This window comes from Globicephala melas, chromosome 14, assembly GCF_963455315.2.
Source record: "Globicephala melas chromosome 14, mGloMel1.2, whole genome shotgun sequence".
Classification (NCBI taxonomy): domain Eukaryota; kingdom Metazoa; phylum Chordata; class Mammalia; order Artiodactyla; family Delphinidae; genus Globicephala; species Globicephala melas.
In genome coordinates, this window is record NC_083327.1 from 39,842,610 (window position 1) to 39,863,975 (window position 21,366).

At 43.2% G+C, this 21,366-nt stretch overlaps 1 protein-coding gene across 1 annotated transcript; it reads left to right on the forward strand.

Moving 5' to 3' along the window:
• The first annotated feature begins 16,569 nt into the window (after positions 1 to 16,569).
• GPR6 (G protein-coupled receptor 6) lies at positions 16,570 to 18,873 on the forward strand. The gene is made up of 2 exons (XM_030882788.2): positions 16,570 to 16,732; positions 17,348 to 18,873. The coding sequence occupies exon 2, from the start codon at positions 17,367 to 17,369 to the stop codon at positions 18,462 to 18,464; it is 1,098 nt and encodes a 365-aa protein (XP_030738648.1). The 5' UTR covers positions 16,570 to 16,732; positions 17,348 to 17,366; the 3' UTR covers positions 18,465 to 18,873.
• Positions 18,874 to 21,366: the final 2,493 nt, after the last annotated feature.

A 21,366-nucleotide genomic window follows, 5' to 3' on the forward strand; every position in this document is an offset into this window, starting at 1 on the left:
ATAAATTCCTTGTGTAATATTTTCCAAAACTGACACAGGAAGAAATTTTTTAAAAATGGAATATCTCCTATATTAAGGAAATTGAATTTGCAACTACAAACCTTTCCACTAAGAAAATTCCAGGCCCAGATGATTTCACTGGTAGATTCTATCCATATTACTAACATTAAACAAAATCCATCAAAAAATAGAGAGGAGAAAACACTTCCCAATTCATTTTGTGGGACCTCCATGATACTGATACAAAAATCCAATAAAGATATTGTAAGAAAAGGAAATTACAAGATCAATAATCCTCATGAACACAGATGCAAAAATGCATACAGTAAAATATTAGAAAATAGAATCTAGCAATATATGAAAAAGATACATAATGACCAAGGGGTATATCCCAGGATATCAATTCATGCTCATCAGAATGACTGAAATTAATAAGACTGAAAATGCTAAGCATTAATGAGGATATGGAGAACTGAAGCTGTCATATATTGTTCTGACAACTTTTTATAAAGGTAACATAAGTACCATATGATCCAGTCATTCCATTACTAAGTATTTACTAGGAAAAATAACATGTCTGCAAAAATTTATGCATGAATTTTTATAGTAGCTTTATTCATAATTGCCCCAAACAGGAAACAGTGCAAATATCTATCAAGAGGTGAAAAGATAAATAAATTGTAATATATCCAGTTAATTACTCAGCAATAAAAAGGTACAAACTACTGATTTCAAGCAATGGCATGAATGAATCTCAAAAACATGAGGCCAAGTGAAAAAAGCCAGATAAACCAAGGATGTGCTGTATGATTCTATTTACAGGAAAATTATGAGGAGGTAAAACTAATCTGTGATAGTAGAAATCAAGGAGTGGTTGTGTCAGAGGGCAGGGACTGTTTATAAAGGGGGCTGAGGGAACTTCCTGGATGGTGATAGAAATCTTTAATGTCTTGATTGGAATGTTGATTACATGGATGTATTAATTTGTCAAAAGTCAATGAATCATACACTTAGTATTTGTGCATTTCCCTCTAGGCAAATTTTACTTTAGTTTTAAAAGAATAAGAAAAATGAATCACAAAACCAAACCAAAACAATCCAGCAAGCAATTTTCTCCAACTGAAAAATATCTTAAAAATTTACCCAAAGGAGTTGAAAACTTATGTCCACACAAAAACATGCACACAGTTGTTTGTAGGAAACTTATTCATAATTGCCAACACTTGGAAGCAACCAAGATGTCCTTCAGTAATGGACAAATAATCTGTGGTACATCCAGACAATGGAATATTATTCAGTGCTAAAAAAAAAATGAGCTATCAATCCATGAAAAGACACAGAGATACCTTAAAGGTATATTGCTAAGTGAAAGAAGCCAATCTGAAAAGGCTACACTTCATATGACTCCAAATATATGACATTCTGGAAAAGGCAAAACTGTGGAAACAGTTTAAAAAAAAATCAGTGGTTGCCAGGGGTTTAAAGAGAGGGAGGGGTGACTAGATGGAATACAGGGGATTTTTAGGGTATCGAGACTATTCTGTATGATACTAAATGGGTGGATACATGTCATTATACATTTGTCTAAACCCATAGAATGTACAACACCAAGAGTGAATCCTAAATAAACTGTAGACTCTGGGTGATAAGGGTGTGTCACGTTAGGTTCACCAGTTACAAGGGTACCACCCTGGCAGGGGATGTTGATAACGGGGGAAGCTATGCACGTGTTGGAGTGGGGGGCATGTGGGAACTCTCTGCACCTTTCTCTTAATTTTGCTGTGAACCTAAAACTGCTCTAAAACAAATACATTTAAAAAAAAAAATAAGAGAAAAAAAAAGAGCAGAAGTAATCTCTAGGTGGATCAATATAACATAAAACATAGGAATTCAGCTTTCTGTCTGTTGTGTTAAGTGCAGATGATACAATGAACAGTATAGCACAGACTGCCTACAGGGAATGTTCAGTCTGGTGGAGAAAGACTAAAATTGATTATGCAAATAATGGTGGGCAAGTTGGACCAGTGCTGTAAGAGACAAGCTCAGGAGGTGTAAGATTAGAAGTGGAGCACCTAGGGACTTCCCTGGTGGTCCAATGGGTAAGACTCCACATTCCCAATGCAGGGGGACCAGGTTCGATCCCTGGTGGGGGAACTAGATCCCACATGCATGCCTCAACTAAGAAGCCCGCATGCCGCAACTAAAGATCCCGCACGGTGCAACAAAGATCCCACATGCCACAACTAAGACTCGGTACAGCATACATACATACATACATACATACATACATACATAAAGTGGAGCACCTAACCTAGTTTGAGGACCAGGGAAAGATTCCTGAGGAAGTGACACTTACGCCCTAGGGAGATGTGTTAGCAAGGCAAAGAACCAGAAGAGGACTCCAGCCAGAGAGAGCTGCATATGAGCAGACCCCAGGTGGTAAGGAATGTGGCCAGTGTGCCCTGAGCACAGACAAGAAAGAGAGAGTGTCAGGAGATGGGGCAGGACAGCAGGGCCTCCTCTCAGAGCCTTATGTTAAAGATGTGGTGTTTTATCTTAAAAGCAGTGGGGAGTTGCTGAAGGGGAGAAGCATGGCAGCAACATGGTCAATTTTGTCCTTTTAAAAGACTACCGTGGGTGCAGCATGGAAAATGGTCTATCCCAGCACTATCCATTAGAAATAACAAGAGCCACAAATGCAAGTCACATATGTAATTTAAAATTTTCTAGCAGCCACATTTTAAAAATGTAAAAAATTTTAAACCCAGGAATAATCTTAATAATATATTTTAACTCAACAATCCCAAATTATTATCATCTCAACATGAAGGAATGTAAACAATTACTAGCGAGCTAGCTTTACATACTTTTTTTTTTTTCTCTCTAAGTCTTCAAAATTCAGCACGTACTTACAGCACATCTCAATTCAGGCTGGCCACATTTTCAAGCGCTCAGTAGCTACATGTGACTAATGGCTACTGTAATGGAAAGTGCAAGTATAGGCTGAGGCAGAGCTGGTTAAGGGACTTCAGCAATTTTAAGGCAAGAGAAGTTGGTGACTTGAAACAGGGTGAGTAGCAGGGGTTGATTTGAGAGAAAATTTTTAGAAGGAACACGAGTGCTTGGTGACTGGTTATCAAAGTCTCAAATGAACTCCTTTCTCTAGTAGTCAGTCCCTGCCTTACTTAACCCATTTGATGTAGTTGATCATTTCCTCCTTGAAACATTTCCATCAATTGACTTCAAGCACATCACACTCTCCCACTTTTCCTTCTACCTCACTGACTCCTTCTTCTCAGCCTCCCTTGTTCTTTCTTCTTCATCTCTCTGCCCTTTAACACAGCAGGGCTCCAGGGCTCAGGCCTGTACCAGTTCTCCTCTCTATCCATATCCATCCACTGCCCTGGTGATCCCATCTAGTCCTGTGACCTTAAACACCATCTACATGCTGGTGACTCCCACATGTGTATCTCCAGCCCAGATCCCTTCCCTGAACTCCAGATCTATAAATCTCTCATAACTCATGTCCAGTTTTGTTGGCACTTTCTTCCTTCAAAATCAACCTCTATACTCAATACTCTGTAATGATCTATATGGGAAAAAAATCTCAGAAAGAGTAGATATATGTATATGTATAACTGATTCATTTTGCTATACAGCAGAAACTAACACAACATTGTAAATCAACTATACTCCAATAAAAATTAATTAAAAAAAAACTTTAGTGTTCTCTGTTCTACTGCTATCAGCCTAGTCTAGGCTCTTGGAATGTATCAGTGAGCAAAACAATGACCCTTGCCCTCAAAGACCTTACGTTCTAGTGGGAGGGGGGACAATAAACAATAACATAATAAATAATTAAATTATACAGTATGTTAGAAGTCGATTAGGACTAGGGGAAAAGATAGAGCAGGAAAAAGTAGAAAAGGGGAAAGCAGGGGGTGGGAGTGCTGGTTGCAGTTTTAAGTAGAGTAGTCACAGTGGAGGAGGGGCAGAATCTAACTTTCACCTTATAGAAGCTTCTTTCTGACTTCAGTGTTGAGAATGGAATGAAGGTGGTCAAGGGTTAGCCATGGAGGAGGTGAGAAGTGGTCAGTTTCTGCTTCTCTTTTGAAAGTAGAGCCTAAAGGATGTCCTGATGTTTCCCTCATTACCTGTGAGAGCTGAGAGAAATTCTCTCTAGAGGGTTATGTTTCTCCCTCTATTACCAGTCAACATTTTAAACACTTTCCAGAAAGAGAGAATTTTCTTCAGTTCACAAGATTATTCCTAATAAAATGAACAACATCACGCCAGGATGCTGGGCTGTTGGCCAAGCTCACTTGAGCTAAATAATAGGTGTCAAATCTGTGCCTCAGTAAAGCAGCCCCCATCTCCACGTGACTCCTGCATGGGCAATGCTGCAAGTGTTCAGGAGGGGAGCTAGAATTAAGGGCAGAGTTCTGAAAGCAAACTGCCTGGGTTCAGATACCAACATGGACACTTACTACATGTGTAACCTTGGACAAGGGAATTTCAACAGCAGTTTAAATTATGGGTAATAGTCTGTTCCTCCTAGGGTTATATGCATAATGCGTACACGCTAATGATCCCACATTTGCAGTCCGGGCACATTCTCAGATGTGCCCAAAACCAGCCAGGAGGGACAGCAAGCTCTAGAAACCCTCTAACGCCTGCCTGCAGGCTCCATCTCCTCCTCGTATCAGTGTGGCAAGTGCCCCTCCCAGCCAGTGCTCAACAGCACCACTTAGGGGTAGCCTGGCACTTCCCCAGCACAGCATGGAGATGCAGAGTCCGGGCATCCTCTCCTCGCAGATCTCCCAGGCAATGGGCACCTTCGCATTCTGTGTGAGAAAAACTTCAGGAGGTCAAATGATCCTGTAGAGTCAGGGATTCCTAGGTACATAGGGATGTAATCTGTAAATACTCCCACAGGAATGTGGGGACTTTTTTCCCTTTTAGAGGGTCTCCGTGAATCCAGACCTGCTCAGGAATGACAGTCACAGTAGTGAGTGAACCGGAGAGCAGAAGACGATGCATTCTTTGTGGAGATAAAGTGGTGACGTGAGAGGTGCCCAAGAATATTTTTCACACCAAATGTGTGAAAATAGCTGAAATGTCAACACTGTATTTCGTTAACATCTGTTTTTCTTCATCTGATATCTCCCTTTTATTTTGTTATTTTAAGTATTCCTTATGTTTCAGGATAATTTCCCTTCGCAGTGTAAGCAAATGCCTGGGAAAAAATATCTAAAAATGACTTTTAGTCATTTGGAGCAGCAAAAGCAAAAGTAGCAACTGAATCGAAGCCAGCTTAAAATTAAATTGCTGGTGCTTGCTTGCAGTTTAGATAAACAAATGTAATGTAAACCTTGCACTATTATTAGGACTGAATGGGGACGCCTGTGATCTGGAAATGTAAGAGGAGGAAGAGTGGTGGAGATGGGGGCTCTTCCACATGACGGGTGCTGGCATGGCTCCTAAATCAACTGCAACCCTCCTCAGGACCCAGTAATGCAAGGTTTCTCCTCTGTCACTGTTATATAACAGGACTACACATGGGTGTGTGCAAGCATGAGCTCACACATCCAGACACTGCAAACACACACCAACGTGATATGCGTGCACACACGTACACCCCTATGTGGCACAGGAGCACAGTATACATCCCCACTTACACACACCCCTATACAACACATAGGCTCCACAAATATAGCTCACAAAACACACGTGAACTTGTGAACACCTCATGAACATGTGTGCATCACCCACATGCTAAAACCACACAGCACATGAGCAACACCCACCCACATCAAGCATGTGTAACACATAGCTGCAACACACAGACTTTCCTCTTGGTCCTCACAGGTCACAGTCTCAATATGTTGATAGAAGCAGCTCACTTGGGCAGGGAAAGTGTTGCCTAAACCATCTCAGCTTTGGTTTTGCCTCAACTTACAAGTCTCTAATAACCTAAAAGGCTGCTACAAATATCCCCAAATCATTACGATGGAGCCACATCAATACTTTATTCCCAGGAGAGTTGTGAAAACTTTTGAATTAAAATCAAGACAGTCTTTGGACTAGGGATGGGACAATGTGTTCTTTCTATAAAAAAACTGAACATAGTGTTAAGTGCTGATACAATGCAATTTATTTGAATGGTATGTGAGAGCAGATATGAGTGAAACTTGGGACAAGTGGTTTCAATGAAAAATTTTGCAGCTAGAAAAATCACCCCATGTATAAGACTTGGACTAGAATTTTCAATATACCCCTATGTATTTCATGGCTTTCAAAAATATACAAATGTATTATCTAGAATTTGGTTCAGCTGTCAAGTGACAGAAAATTCAAAATAGTAGTGACTTATACAAGACAAAGAGGAAAAATAATTCTCATGTAGATATAGGGCATCCATGCCTGGTATGAATGGCCCATAACCATCAAGGACCCAGGGTTCTTTTCTCTTATTGCCTCAACATCTTCAGCATTATGGCTTCCACTTCAGGATCCAAGATGGCTGTCCCAGCTCCAGCCATCATGCTTACATTCCAGCCAGCAAGAAGGAGGAAAGAGAAGAAAGCATGCTTCTTCTTTTCAAGGACACTTTCTGGAAGGTGCCATACAACACATCCACTTCTATCTCACTGGTCAGAATAGTTACTGTGACTACATCTAGCTGCAAGGGAGGCCTAGAAATATGCTATTTATTCTAGGTGGCCATGTGCTCAAATAAAATTGGAGGTTCCATTACTATTGAATAAAGAAAGAATGGATATTGGAAGATAGCTATTGGTTTCTGGCACACATTAAAAAACAAAAAAGCATAAAAATAGCCTCCATTCCAAGGTAATCACTGTTAACACTTTGATATATAGCATATATATGTAAATATATGTATATATATAATTTATTTTATAAAACTGAATTCATACAGTATACCCTGTTTTTTTGGTTTTGTGTTGTGAATATCTTTTTATGTCTATATGTCTATCTTTTTAAAAGCTCAAAAGAAAAATTTAATCCACCTCCACCTATAAAATAAGCATATTATACAAGTCATTTAAATCAATTATTCTTGCTTGAAGAATCATTCAGTTTGGGGTTCAGGGTAGGGTGTAAATCTATATCGAGTGAAAAGCCAGGAGAGTTTGAGAATCTATGAGAGGGTAGGTCCCTGGCTGAAGGAACTTTGGGGCTGCAGACATCCTGAGAATGCAGGTGTGAAGAGGACTCTTGGTGGGGACTCACCTCTGTGGGACGAAAGTCTAGAGGAAGGGAAAGCAGGTCCCTGCTGGCTCCCTCCTCATCTCCAATCAAACACTCAACTGCTGCTGGCTGCAGAATTGAGCTCATTTGGGAAAATTATTTTATGAATTCTGCTGCTTATGATACTTAGGCTTTATTCCCTTAGCAACCTCTCCTAGGTTTCAGAATCCTTCTTAAAAGATGACGGGATTACAGTTCAGATAAGCATCCAGAGTGGTGACTTATCTTAGCAGCAACTCAGAGATTCCCGCTTGCTCTCATTGAATAGGCTGCTTTATCTACTTGGTGCCCACAAGTATGTCATAGAAAAACAGGCTGCTTTCTGCTCTCCACTCCCTGCTGTCTTCCTAAAGCATTGATTCAAACCAACTCTCTGCTCAGAATCCTCCCCTGGGTCCCCATTTCCTCTTGCACCAAATCCAAACTCCTCCACTTGACTTGCTGTGCACTCCAAAATATGTTCACTGGCCGGACTGATCTCCCCTCTCCAGGACACACACTGTACTGACGCCAATACCATCTAAGGTGCCTTCCTCAGAGCTGAGACATTGTTTAGGAAAGTGAGACTTTGAGAACCAAATGGACTCTCTTATAAGCTGCGTAACAGTGAATGTTAGTTAACCCCTTTGACCCTCTGCTTCCTGGTGTGTTAAGTGGGAATAATAAAAACAGTCCCATGGGGGCAAAGTGGGTAAAACTAGATCATGCATGTAAAGTGCCTTGCACTGGGTCTGGCCCCTGGCAAGGGCCTAAGTGATTGTGACTTTCCTCTCCCCGTCCCCTCTCAACCTTTTCTCTCAAAGTTTGTGTTCCAACTGGATGCCATTGCTGGCTGTGTTCCAACTGGATGCCATTGCTGGGGCTGGTCTGTACCTTGCTCCCTCTTGGCTGGGTTATTCCATTGCCCGGAGCCTACTGGCTTCCCTTGCAGCTGAGGCCCTAACCTCTGACCCCACCTGGGGAGGTCTGTGCCAGAATTTGAGAGTCATGACCTCCCAGCTCTGCCCAAAGGCTCTGCTGTCCTCATGTGCCAAACCCTCCTCAGGTAGATCATACAGACCTTGGCCAGAGAGTGAGGTTTTGACTCTCAGATGAGACTGCAGCCTGCCTCAGGTCCCATTCCCCTCCCAGAAACTTTTGTCTCCCCAGAAGATCTCTGTCCTCTCTTTTCCCTAATAAATGACAGGAAAACTCTACTGCAAAGCCATGTATGTACCTTTCTCAGGCTAGAAGCCAAAGTATACATTATCTTTCTTTTAAAAAAACAAACTTTATAAAAATATGATATACCTAAACAATCAAAACTAAAGTAAAAAAAGGGAAAATCGGAGAAATTTCCCTTAACTCGGACACACAAACAATTTTTGTGTGGAAACTTTGTGAGCTATATAAAAACAGCATTAAGTCCTAACAGACTGAGGTTAAGAACAGATAATTCAAATAAAAGAAAATTCAGATTATTTAAAAAAAGAGAGACAAATGGTCAACCTTAGTGGTCATCAAATAAATATAATTTAAGTCATTAATGCGGTACCACTTATGCCCACTGAATTGAAATAATGTTTTAAAATAATAAAACCCAGTGCTACAAAAGCTGCAGGGAAACTGGTATGCTCACAGAGTGCTACTGGCATTGTAAACTATTACAGTCATTCTGAAACGCAATTTGCCTGAGCATTTCAAGAGCCATGAAAATGTTTCTGCCCTTTGGCTGACAATTTTCACGTCAAGATAATCACACAAATAAAAATAATTATGTGCATGAAAGTAATCTTTGTGGGGTTACCTACAATGGCACACATATAAACAACCTGAAAGTCTAACATTAGGAGAACTGGTCAATTAAATGTTGCTCTATGTCCTCAATGTAATATTGTGCAGCCATCAAAATGATAACTGTAAGGTCCCTTCCATTTGTCAACTCACCATTAGCTGATGTCCTCCTCCCCAAGTTTCACGAGGAATTTGAAGGCAATCCCTTGATTTCCTGGCTCCCCACTTAAAATTTACATGTATGGCCCCACCTGCATTCCTCATCCTTCCTGTCCCTGTCCCTTTCTCAGATTAATCTCTCCACCTGTCTTCAGACCCTGTCTGTCTTCTCTACCATCTCACTCCTTCAAATAGGTACTCTCTCTGAAATCAACCTTGGCCTCTCAGCCACCTCTTTCCCTTTCAAATCTCTTCCATTTTTAAAAGTAAACTCTCCCTTGAACTTACATCTCTGTCTAACCACTGCTCTATTACTCTCTTCCCCTACAAGCCAAACTTCTTAAAGACATCACACTCCCCTTTCTCACCCCTCCTTTACAGCCTGTTCACTTTCTCCTGGCTGCCCGCCATTCCTGCCCTTTTACTGAAGTCACCAATAACTTCCTAGCTAAATTCAGCTAATACTTTTTCTTCCTTGACCTTACCTCATTTGACCTCTCTGGGTATAAGTTGACTCTCCTCCTTCTGAAACTCACTCTTCCTTTGATTTCCATACCCACTCTCTTTTCTCTGACTGAGGCTGGGTTTCCATGATAGGTCCTGCCTCTCTGACTCTTCTCAACTTCCTTTGTGGTGATCTCTTCCTCCATCCATGCTGTAGGGACCGCCCCTGGTCCTCTTCACTTAGGTTTATCAGTTCCCTTCAACTGGAGTCAGAGGAAGGGCATTCAGATTCACTTCCCAACCATGTGGAAGAGTCACTTCACCCCTTAATCCTCAGTTTGTCTTCTGTAAGATGAAGATAGTAATAGGGTCCACCCCATAGGGTACCTTAGCAAATGGCACACATTCAGTGAGTGGTAGCCTTATTAGTAGTAGTATATGGCACCTTAATCTGCTTTTCCAATCTAGATTCTCTGCTGAGTTTCAGAACAACCCCTCTATTTAACATCCTACTGGAGATCTGCGCTGGATGTCCTACCTCAAACTCAATATGTCCCACCTCAAACTCAATATGTCCCCAATTGCATTAGCCATTCTGCCCCTCTCCAATCCCATTCCTGTCCACACCTGAAAACTGGAAGTCATCCTTCATACCTCCTCTCCCTTTATCTGTGTCTGTCTACCATTCCACTTCCAGGAATGTCCCATAAAATACTCCAGGTTCATTTCCCAATCACAAGAATGGTGAAATGTTGAAATGGTGAATGCTGAAAACTCTGAAGTCCTAGAGGAGGTTACAGCTAAGATGGAAGGAGCTGGGTCCCTGATTGATCATGTGAAAGGCTGTCTACTGCTCAGGAAACCTGTTTTGGGTTCATGTAAGAGACAATCCTCTAGTATGTTATGCCACCAAGATTTGTAGAACTAACTTTTATAGCAGCTAGATATGCTTTAATATAATGTCCAAAACATGTGAAGGATCCATCAGCTTCTCCAGTCGCTGCCGTCACTACCCACTGTTAAGCCTTCAGGATCTCCTGTACAGGTCACTGCAACAGCCTCTTAACAGGTTCACCTAACCTCATTCTTGCCCTTCTCTACTCCATTCATTGTATAGTTGTTGGTGGGGCCTCCATGGGTTGTAAGAGGGACCCAAATCTGATTATATCAACCACCTTGCTTAAGAACGTCTGTCACTGGCTCCCCATCACCTTCAGGATAAAATCTCACTTCCGCCATGACGTAGGAGGCCCTTCATGAGTTGCCCCAACCTATCTCATGTACCTATGTTCCTGCCCTCTTCATCTGACATGCCAGCCACAATCAACTGCCCACAGTCCCAGCGACCTGCACCAGCCTCACCTGACCTCATGCCTTTGCACATGCAGCTCCTTCTGCCTGGAACACTTGCATGCCTTTCTTACCTTCCATGACTGTTACTCATCCTTCAAGATTCAGCTTGAACATCATCTCCATCATCTCCTCTGAGAGGCCTTTCCTGATTCCTCTAGGTTGGGTGATAGCCTTCTCTCAAGTGTCCCCATTACTCCTGTGATCACCTCTTTTTATTAGTATGTACCACACTTTTCTCACAGAATCCATTTACTTGTTTCTGAGGACAGGCACCTATTGTGCCACCTTGATTTTCTAGCACAATGTTTAGCATGTAGTAGGCACTCAATAAGTGTTTACTGAATGAATGAATGGCTATGCAAAAGTATGAAAAATAATTATAATATAACATATAGAAATATTGACAACATACCCTTTATTACAAAGTGAAAACTTAAATTGTGCACTGTACATATAATACATGCATACTATGCAATATACCTACATCAAATATATATGCGTGTGGATAAATTTTGGAAATAGTCATTCACTAGACATGTATTGAGCACCTCCTCTGTGACAGATCATACTGATGAAAAGATTAATTAGAACTTGTCCATCCCCTCAAGAAGTTTACAATCTTGGGAGGGAAAAGCAATCCTGGTTAGCTGATGGGAATATGGATGAAAGTTTTTCTTTCAAAATTCCCTTTAATTTTTTTTACAATACATTTTAAAAGCAGCTTACAAAACAGAAAAAAAAGTCATCTATCAACTGCTGCTCATAGTGATTTTGAAGTTATAACCTCCATCATTTTGGATACATCTATCCAAGGTAAGGCCTCTTTGAGTTTTGGAGTCTACATACCTTTGCATACATTGAGTCCATGTTTGTTTTGCTTTCCCATGAGATTGTTGCTATCTTGTACACAATGTACTTGCTGGTGACCTGTGTGCCCTTGGACAACTCATTTCACCTCTCTGAACTTCACTTGTCACATCTGCAAAGAAAATAACCCCAAACTCCATGTAATTGTTTCAAAGAATAAAATGAGGTAATGAGTATGAACCCACTGTGTGAGCTTCAAAGCACTTTGAAAAAGTAGGGCACAGCAGATTAGAAGACTACCTCCTTGTTAATTTTCAAATATACCGATAGAACCAACTTATCATTCTCATATTCAGCTAGTAATCTAAATTGTAAGATTATACATACCTCCACAAAACTCAATAAAGTTATTTTCACTCTTTACGAACAAAAACGTGTCTTTAAACGTTATTATTTTTCCTGATGTATTTCTCATGCAAAAAAAGAGGTGTTGCTCACCAACTGAATTAAAGAAAAAATTTCAACTGTACTGCACAATGTTCTGGATCATGTGGACATGTAATAATAATAATGTAGCCTGGTCCTTTTCTAAAGTTGGTGGGAATATCATGTGATGCTGACCTCCCAGGATAACAGCCCTCTGGAGTGATGACTGCTCACCTGGCATGAAGCAGGAGCATCCCTGATGTGTTTGGACATGCTGAGGAGGTAGGTACCTTGGACATTATGACCCATCGTTGATGCTTTAGGGGGAGAGGAAACCATGGGGACAGGTGGAGGCAGAGAAAAGGAGACATTTTTAATAACATTTATCTGCCTCAGCATGTGTCCCCAGAAGATTACCTCCATCCAAGACCTTGGTTCTGGCCATACAATTTAGAGTATTCAATGCCCCTTGTGATTCCTGCCTCTTTCAGCAATGACCTTTCTTAGTAACGGCTTCATACATCTCACTAAGCACATGCTCTCTTCCTGAGCTGTCAGCACAAGTATCTGTATACCAGCAAATAGACCTATACTTCCCAGTAGAAAACTGTATTTTTTATTTCTAAGAACCAAGTAGAGGGAGTGTGTGTGTGCGCATGAGTGTGTGTGTGTGTGTGTGTGTGTGTGTGTGTGTGTGTGTAGATGCCCAGAGAGAGGCCAGAATTGCTGGTAAGGGTCTTTCCAACCCAGTTTTATAAGGTCTAGACAGTTTGGCTGACTTCAGCTCTGATTTTGTAAAATAGAATTGATTTGCAAAGATCTGGGCCAGGAGAGGGCACACCTGGGAAGTGGCTGTGAACTCAGAATAAGGGACAGGAAAAATACCTGAGAGCTACAGAAAAATAGAGGGTCCAGGGCAACCAGAATTTAGAGCTCCTTGATGGGGCTACTGAGTTCATCAGGGCTAAAAGGGAACCAAGCGTCAGCTTTCATCTTGGGACATAAAGAAGGTTCTTGTGAGCGTGGAAAATTAAAGGTCACAGAGGACTGGTCAGTGTCCTGAATCTGAAATTACACTAAGTGATTTGAAGCTGGATTGTTGCTAAAATTCCCTTATTGCAACTATTCCAAACTCCAATCTACAATTTTTAGGAGCTTCACTGCATGCTAAACTGACAATGAAATGGTATGATTGCTAAGATGAGTGTTCTCAACCCTGGCTTTCCATTAGAGTCTTTAGGAAATTTGGTGCCTGGTCCTCACTCCAGGACAAATGAATCAGAATCTCTGGGTGAGAGATCCAGGAGTCAGTAGTTTTAAAAAGCTTTCCAGGTAATTCTAATGTGCAGCAAGGGTTGGGAACCACTAGCTGAGCCTGAGGTGGGCAAGAGATAGCCAGGGGAGCAAGAGAAAGAGTTGTGGTTGAGAGGTTGTGATTCCTGGGCATAACCTCAGAGAAGGAAAGTTTCCTTGTGTTTATGCTTGGATAGTACTGGAATATAAAGGCGCCAGAGGATATGTTGGGTGTGTCACAGAGGTGGTAATGAGTTTAACCTGTGCCTATGAGCCAGAAACCAAACTTTGCACATCCCAAAACATAACCAGGATCAGACAACCTGGTGGATGAATAATACATTTAGTTGTGTGTTTCAGTCAAGTATCAAAGATTCAGAGTAGAAACCCACTCAAGAAACCTCAAGATTAGGAAGGTTTGTAGTAGAGACTACAAATACTAATTTCAAGGGATCCAGGGATCTAGACTCCCAGAGCTGGCAACCAGATACTCAGGGACTGAGGTCATTCCCTCCATCTCTCACTCATTTGATCTCCCTTATCTCTGTTCCTCTCTGCACATCTGCTTCATTCCTCCATTGCAGCTGTCTTCCTCTGATTCTCATTTCACACAAGGTTCAACATGAGTGCTGCAGCCCTAACTTATCATGATCTTTCAGGTCCAGAGCCCAGCACTGACTGACCATTGTCACAATGTTTCTTAGTTCAAATTTTCAGGAAAGGAATCTGGTCACTGTCCAGCAAATAATGGCTGGTCTTGTCTAGCCTTGGGTCAAGCATCAGTCTCTTCCCATAAGCTGGGCTGGGGGTGGAAATTGTCACATGGTTCACAGGCTGAACATTCTAGGAGATCACTGGAAGGGCAGGTTCTTGTGAGGAGCTGTGGGCAGAGTGGCAATGAAGTACATCTAATACCCATCCATAACCAATGAACCCATACCTTTCTTCTTTCCCGTCTTCTGCCTCCCAGGAGATAGGTGGGTGTGGGGGAGATAAGGAGGAGCTTGAAAGAATGTGCCTGTCTGCTGTCAGGATCCAGTCTAGCATCTGAGAGAGGTAACCACAGACTGGCACGACCAAAAGACAGTCTACAAACCCTCAAACAGCATTTATGTACATGATTATATGGGTGTTGTCCTCCTCCTGAAACTACTGAAAAGTCAGTCCCTTCTTGGCAATAGTGAAAGCCTGAAGATGTCTGAAACACAGGATCTCTGTTTGCTCAATTTTATTCTCATACTTTCTACTGCCTTGTGACATGTAAAAATGTAACAAATTCAGTCACTAAGAAGGATTCTCCTTCCCTTGGGCCTTTATCTAATTGTTTGAAAAATTTGCAATTAACATGTGATTACAGTGGTTTGACAGTTTGCTTGACAGCTCTGAAATAACATTCTTGGCTTTTAGTTGACAATCTTTTACTGAAACTCAAAATGATACTTTCCAGAAACTTAGAACTTCAGTCAATTTGAAGGTTCATGAGAATTTTATAAACTCCCCAAATGGAGAAATTGTATGTAAACTCATCTTATGGGCCAACACTGGCTAATGCAGCAAAGAGCAGCAAAGAATTGAGTGGTCCTATAGTTTTCCTTCTTTTCTTTAGTTAAGTTCAGTTGCACAGGTGCAGGAGGGCAGGAGTAGTCTGGACTTGGGGGCCATTTTTAGAGGGAGAAGGCCAGGATAAAAATCCCCCTTCCACTCCAGCCTGTAGACAGTCCGAATATATTTTTTCTTTTGGGGCCCCTGGGTGTAGAGGCAAAGTGAAGCCAGGAGAGAGAAGAAGGTATACAGGGAAAAGTAGAGGAAGGACCAGTAACAAATGTTGTCTATTTTCACCTTGCCCAGAGCATGTGGTCCCTGAAAATCATGTCTGTGGCTCTGGCATAATACCATCATGCCAATATGCAATCATTTATTCTAGAGTCTTAGATGGAGTCAACTATTTTAGCTTTTCCCCCAAGTACAGCTATTGGAGATTCTGGATAATTAAAAAAAGAAGAAGAAGTCTAATACTTGTATTTTACTGACAAAACAAAACGCCTTTAAACCAAAAGGATGATTTATCGGAGCTGAAAATAAAACTCCTGCCTACTGAAGTCTGGTGCAGCTGAGTTATCACTATTTTCGTCCTGTAATTTGTTTCATAGGGTACTAATTAACAGGGCAAAGTCTGTTGCCAGCAAAGTAAATCACATTTTGCTGTTTTCTTCTTTTCTAACAAGACCCAGACCTGGTCTTTAATTGAAGAGCAAGTTCCAAGAGCACTATTAGCTAGTGCAGTTGGGAAACATTCGACTGGGAAGATCATGGTGAAACCTGCTGTGTAGAGTTCAAGAAAGATAGTGAGGGACAGGGAGAAATGGAGGGAGAGAGAGGAATTGATTGCACAGGTAACCTGCAAAAGAAGAGATTGTTTTCCTCAACTGTTCCATCTTTTCTCTGTTCCCCACAACTTGGCTTTTCTCCTCTGGCTCTACTCAGCTGACACACTGTACCAGAAACATCCTTAAAACATCCTTTAAAAAAAACCTCATCCTCCCCCACCACACACACCAGTTCATTCCTGTCCCCCAAACAGTACTTTTCCTTTAAGGTAGCAACTCTGCGTGCGATTGGGCCTCTCTGCCCCCAGCCTCCCCCTTCTCCAGGCCTTTTCCTTCAACCTGTCCCCCTCAGTGACCTTTGACTCGGGGCCTTGCAGCCTGGCCAGTGCAACTCATCCCTCATCGCTCCCCTCCCATCTCACCCTCCTTGCCTGCCCTTAGTCTCCACTCTTTTCTCCCTTGCCTCTTTCTTCCATCCCATTCCTGGAGGCTCCGGGCCGGCGGCGGCCCTCTGGTTTCTCCTCCCTCCTTGAACCCTCTGAGACATCCTTTGGAGAGGGTATATGGTGAGGGAGCTTGCTGATGGGCGGGCGAGGAAAGCGAGTGCCTAGCTCGCACCCTGGAAACAGGAGCCTGACGTCACCACGCCCTGCCTGTCAATCTCCAGCGGGCGCGCTGCTCGTAACCGGCCTTTTCTTGTACTGACTGTGTCTCTGTAACTCTCAGCGGCGCCGGCACAGCTACCAGCGCCCTGCACTCCTCTGCGCGCCGTCCCGGCCACCTCCTTCAGGCGTCGGCTCTGTCCGCGCGGGCAGCGCATCCTGGCGCCCAGCCACAGCGCTCATGATCAGCGATTTCCTGAAGCCCTGACTCCCCAGGTGAGCAGCCCGGCTCTCTAAAGGAACTCTGAGGGCGTGCAGAGGGGAAGGGGTGAAGGATGGCCAGGGGATGGCTCCTTCCTGGAGCCAAGCATGACGCCACACACCCTCCACCTACACAGACCTCCTAGCTTCTCTCCCCCGAAACCGCTTTCCCAGGGGGTCTCTGGCCTCCGGGGTCCGCTGTGCTCCACGGTCGCAGAAACTTCGCTTTCAGCACCGTGGACAGCTACTCCGCCTCCCAGTTGAGGAGAGCGCCTGACCGAGCCGGTCAGAGCCAGGGCGGCACTCACTGAGGCTGACACTACTAGCTTGGTGCGCAAGATGCGTGTGCAAATACAGGCATACTTACGTGATCTGTGTGTATGCGAGTGCGTGTTATTCGTGTGTATATCTGTGCAAAAACTCAGATATCAGTGCGGGCATCCCTTGTGCATTGCACTCACACGCTCACTCACTCAACAGGTATTTATTTTTGGCTCTCAACCACTGCTTCCTCGCTCTGCTCTGGGGTCCCGGGGTGGGATGGGCAATATGAGCGGGGGAGCAGCGCCCGGCGAAGTACCCTGGCGGCGTAAACCGCACACCTGACGCTTGTTCTCCCTGTCCACGCAGGGTGTAGCTTCCCGCCGTGATGAACGCGAGCTCATCTTCGCTCAACGACTCCCAGGTGGTGGCAGTGGCGGCCGAGGGTGCGGCGGCAGCGGCCACCGCAGCAGGAGCGCGGGACACCGGTGAATGGGGGCCCCCGGCAGCCGCAGCCGCAGCTGCGCTGGGGGGCAGCGGCGCAGCTAATGCGTCGCTGGAGTTGTCTTCGCAGCTGCCAGGGGGGCCGACGGGGCTGCTGCTGTCTTCAGTGAATCCATGGGACGTACTGCTCTGCGTGTCTGGGACGGTGATCGCAGGCGAAAATGCGCTGGTGGTGGCGCTCATCGCGTCCACACCTGCGCTGCGCACGCCCATGTTCGTGCTGGTAGGCAGCCTGGCCACCGCCGACCTGCTGGCGGGCTGCGGTCTCATTCTGCACTTCGTATTCCAGTACGTGGTGCCCTCGGAGACTGTGAGCCTGCTTACTGTAGGCTTCCTCGTGGCTTCCTTCGCTGCCTCCGTCAGCAGCCTGCTGGCCATTACGGTGGACCGCTACCTGTCCCTCTACAACGCGCTCACCTATTACTCGCGACGGACCCTGTTGGGCGTGCACCTCCTTCTCGCTGCCACCTGGACGGTGTCCTTAGGCCTTGGGCTGCTGCCGGTGCTTGGCTGGAACTGCCTGGCAGAGCGCGCCGCCTGCAGCGTGGTGCGCCCGCTGACGCGCAGCCACGTGGCACTGCTCTCCGCCACCTTCTTTGCGGTCTTCGGCATCATGCTGCACCTTTACGTGCGCATCTGCAAGGTGGTCTGGCGTCACGCGCACCAGATCGCGCTGCAGCAGCACTGCCTGGCGCCGCCCCACCTTGCCGCCACCAGAAAGGGTGTGGGTACGCTGGCCGTGGTGCTGGGCACTTTCGGTGCCAGCTGGCTGCCCTTTGCCATCTACTGCGTGGTAGGCAGCCATGAGGACCCAGCTGTCTACACCTACGCCACCCTGCTGCCCGCCACCTACAACTCTATGATCAATCCTATCATCTATGCCTTCCGCAACCAGGAGATCCAACGCGCCCTGTGGCTCTTGTTTTGTGGCTGTTTCCAGTCCAAAGTGCCCTTCCGCTCCAGGTCCCCCAGTGAGGTCTGAAGGCTCCCTCCATCCTCTAACCAACACCACGCCCCCAACAAGCCAGCCTTTGGTGAGCTTCTCAGTGCCTGCTGATGGACTCTGAGATCCCATACTGCGACTCTGACTTTGGAAAGAGATAATAAACATAAGCACAACAAACTCACAAGGACAAAGAGGCTTGTTGGAACTTTACATATACAGTGTATACATGTGTACATATATATACAAATATTTGTATCTTCTGGAGGTGTTCAGGATGTGGAATTTCCTGTTCTGTGAAAAAACTAACAAAAAGGCGGTTGTATACTCAAATTGTACATCACACTTGTCAAATGAAGACATTCCAATACTGCTTAATTATGGCACTTTATTTTTAGCTGCTGAACTGCCAAAACAGTGTTGCCATTTTCAAGGGCAGGGGAAGGGGGGTAAAAGTGTATTTTTGTTGTATGTGATAGACTATTTTGCTGCATATGCATCAGTAAATTACAACATATTTTGTACACAAATAAACACATTATAAAAATGTAATTTTTGGCATGTGACTGATGATAGAATTACTATTTAAGAGACAAATTATTAGTGTATTTACTTTAAAAGTTTATTATGTGTTATCTCCATCCTGTGAAAATCTTAAGGTAAAAAATCACACACATTTGCACATTGCTCATAAATTGTCACTGAAACACCTAATCCAGATTATTGGGGAGGTACAGGAACTGAGTAATATATTCCCATAACGGTATTCACAGGACACTAAAGGGTTATTTGTGTATCAGTGCAAATTAATCTACGCCCTTGGTTACTGGGTTTGGAAGACAAGCTCCAGAGGATGTCTGAAACCATTCCTTTATCTTACCACATGTGCACTTGTGAATCCTGAAACCACAAATCTTAGATGTATTTTTTCCAGTTTGGAAAGAATTTTAAATGTTGAAAATTCATATTGACTGAGTATACTGTTACTGGCCAGGTCTTGTAGCAAAATGCACAGCCTTATAAAATAAATAAATTCATCAAAGACAGGATTCCAAGATATACTGTGTTCATGAGGTAAATTAAGATAAGCCCAGTAGCCCACTTTGAGGCACTCTTATCTTCAAAGTACAGGACATTAAACTAATATCCTCAAGAACTAAATATTCCGATTCAGAATTGTTAAATTGTTCCCCTCCTTCCTTTCTTACAGGTTATGTGAGTATAAATAAGATAACATATATGGACATATTCTGAGCACCTGTGAAGACATATGCACACAAGCACAGGTAGTTACTGGTCTTAGGCCTTAGGAAAACATATACAAGCAAATTTTTTCATACAGTCCACAAATATTTATTGAATGCCTACTATCTGCTAGACACAATCCCAGAGCTGGGAATACAGATGTGAACTAAATAGAAGAAAGGTCTCTGCTCATAGTGTTATCCTCTAGTAGGGGAGATGGCCTACAAGCAAATAAACAAATATATATGAAGAGATTTATTATAAAGAATTGGCTCGTGCAACTGTGGAGGCTGAGAAGTCTCAAGGTGTACAGTCAGCAAGTTGGAAACCCAGGAATGCTGCTGGTGTAGTTCCAATCTGAGTCTGAAGTCCTGAGAACCAGGAGAGCCCACAGGTTCAGGACCCAAGAAGAACTGATGTTTCAATTAGAAACCAAAGGCAGAAAAATACCAATGTTCCAGCTCAGACCAATCAGGCAGCAGGAGTTACTCAGCTCTTTTGTTCGTTTCTGGTCTTCAATTGATTGGATGAGTCTCCTCTACATTAGAGAAGGCAATCTGCTTTACTCAGCCTACTGAGTAGGCTGACACACCCAGAATAATGTTTAACCAAATGTCTGGGCACCCCGTGGTCCAGTCAAGTTGACACATAAAACTAACCATCACACCAAGAGAACACGGTAATCCAAAATAAAGGAGAAAAAGTGTTCCAGGAGGGAGGAGTCAATTGGGTCAAATATTGCTGAGAAAATAAGTAAAATGAGCATTAAAAACAATGACTCTAGATTTTGTAATGTGAATGTCATTGGTGAACTTGACAAGAGAAACTTCAGGAGAGTGGGGGCCGGGGGGGGAGGATTAACTGTAGAAGGTACAAGAGAAAATGCACAAGCAATCTAGTCTCCAACATCTTGCAACAGAGCTGTGACCTTTTTAACAATATAAAACACACTAAGTTTTATAGACTTATAGTTTTATAGTGGCTGTAAATTTAGATCCAGTAGGATCAGCGTTATTGCTCATTCATCAAATTAACATTTTCTAGCTATTCAGCAACATCAGACACTCTTTCAGGCCCTATTAGTATCCAGGATGCTTTCAAGTGGATTGAAATAACAAAAGCTCTGGCTGTAAACTTTTCCAAACATGTGGTGGGGAAACCAACATGATTTCAGAGATGGAACAAAGAAGTCAAATTATTATACATGTTATAATTACAGAGAAAAATTTCTTGCAATCAGCAAGTTAAGAAAGTTCACCACTAAGATAGTAAGACAGTCTATGGATCTGACTTCAGTCCACTTGGTATTAATATTCAATATCTCCCCTAGTCCTAATCAAAACGTTTGAGAGAGCCAAGAACAAGAGGACACTAAACAATCAAGCTGTTAATATCCCTGGCTTACGCAGTTGGCCAGGCTGTGTGATGTCAAGGGTCTGGATATTAACCTACTTGATGATGTAAGGATAAAAAACTGTGAGTATATCTTGAAACATTTCTAGGAAGGAATGTCACATATTCACTTGACCCATCAACTATTAATAATCTCTATTTTAAGACCCTATGCTAGTTGCTGGAAGCATACAGTCTTTGAGAAAAGCAAGATTCACTCAAATATCCAACCACTTACCCATTTTGCTATCTGACAGGCATCCTAAATTTAATACATTTAAAATAGAGCCACTCATCTTTACCT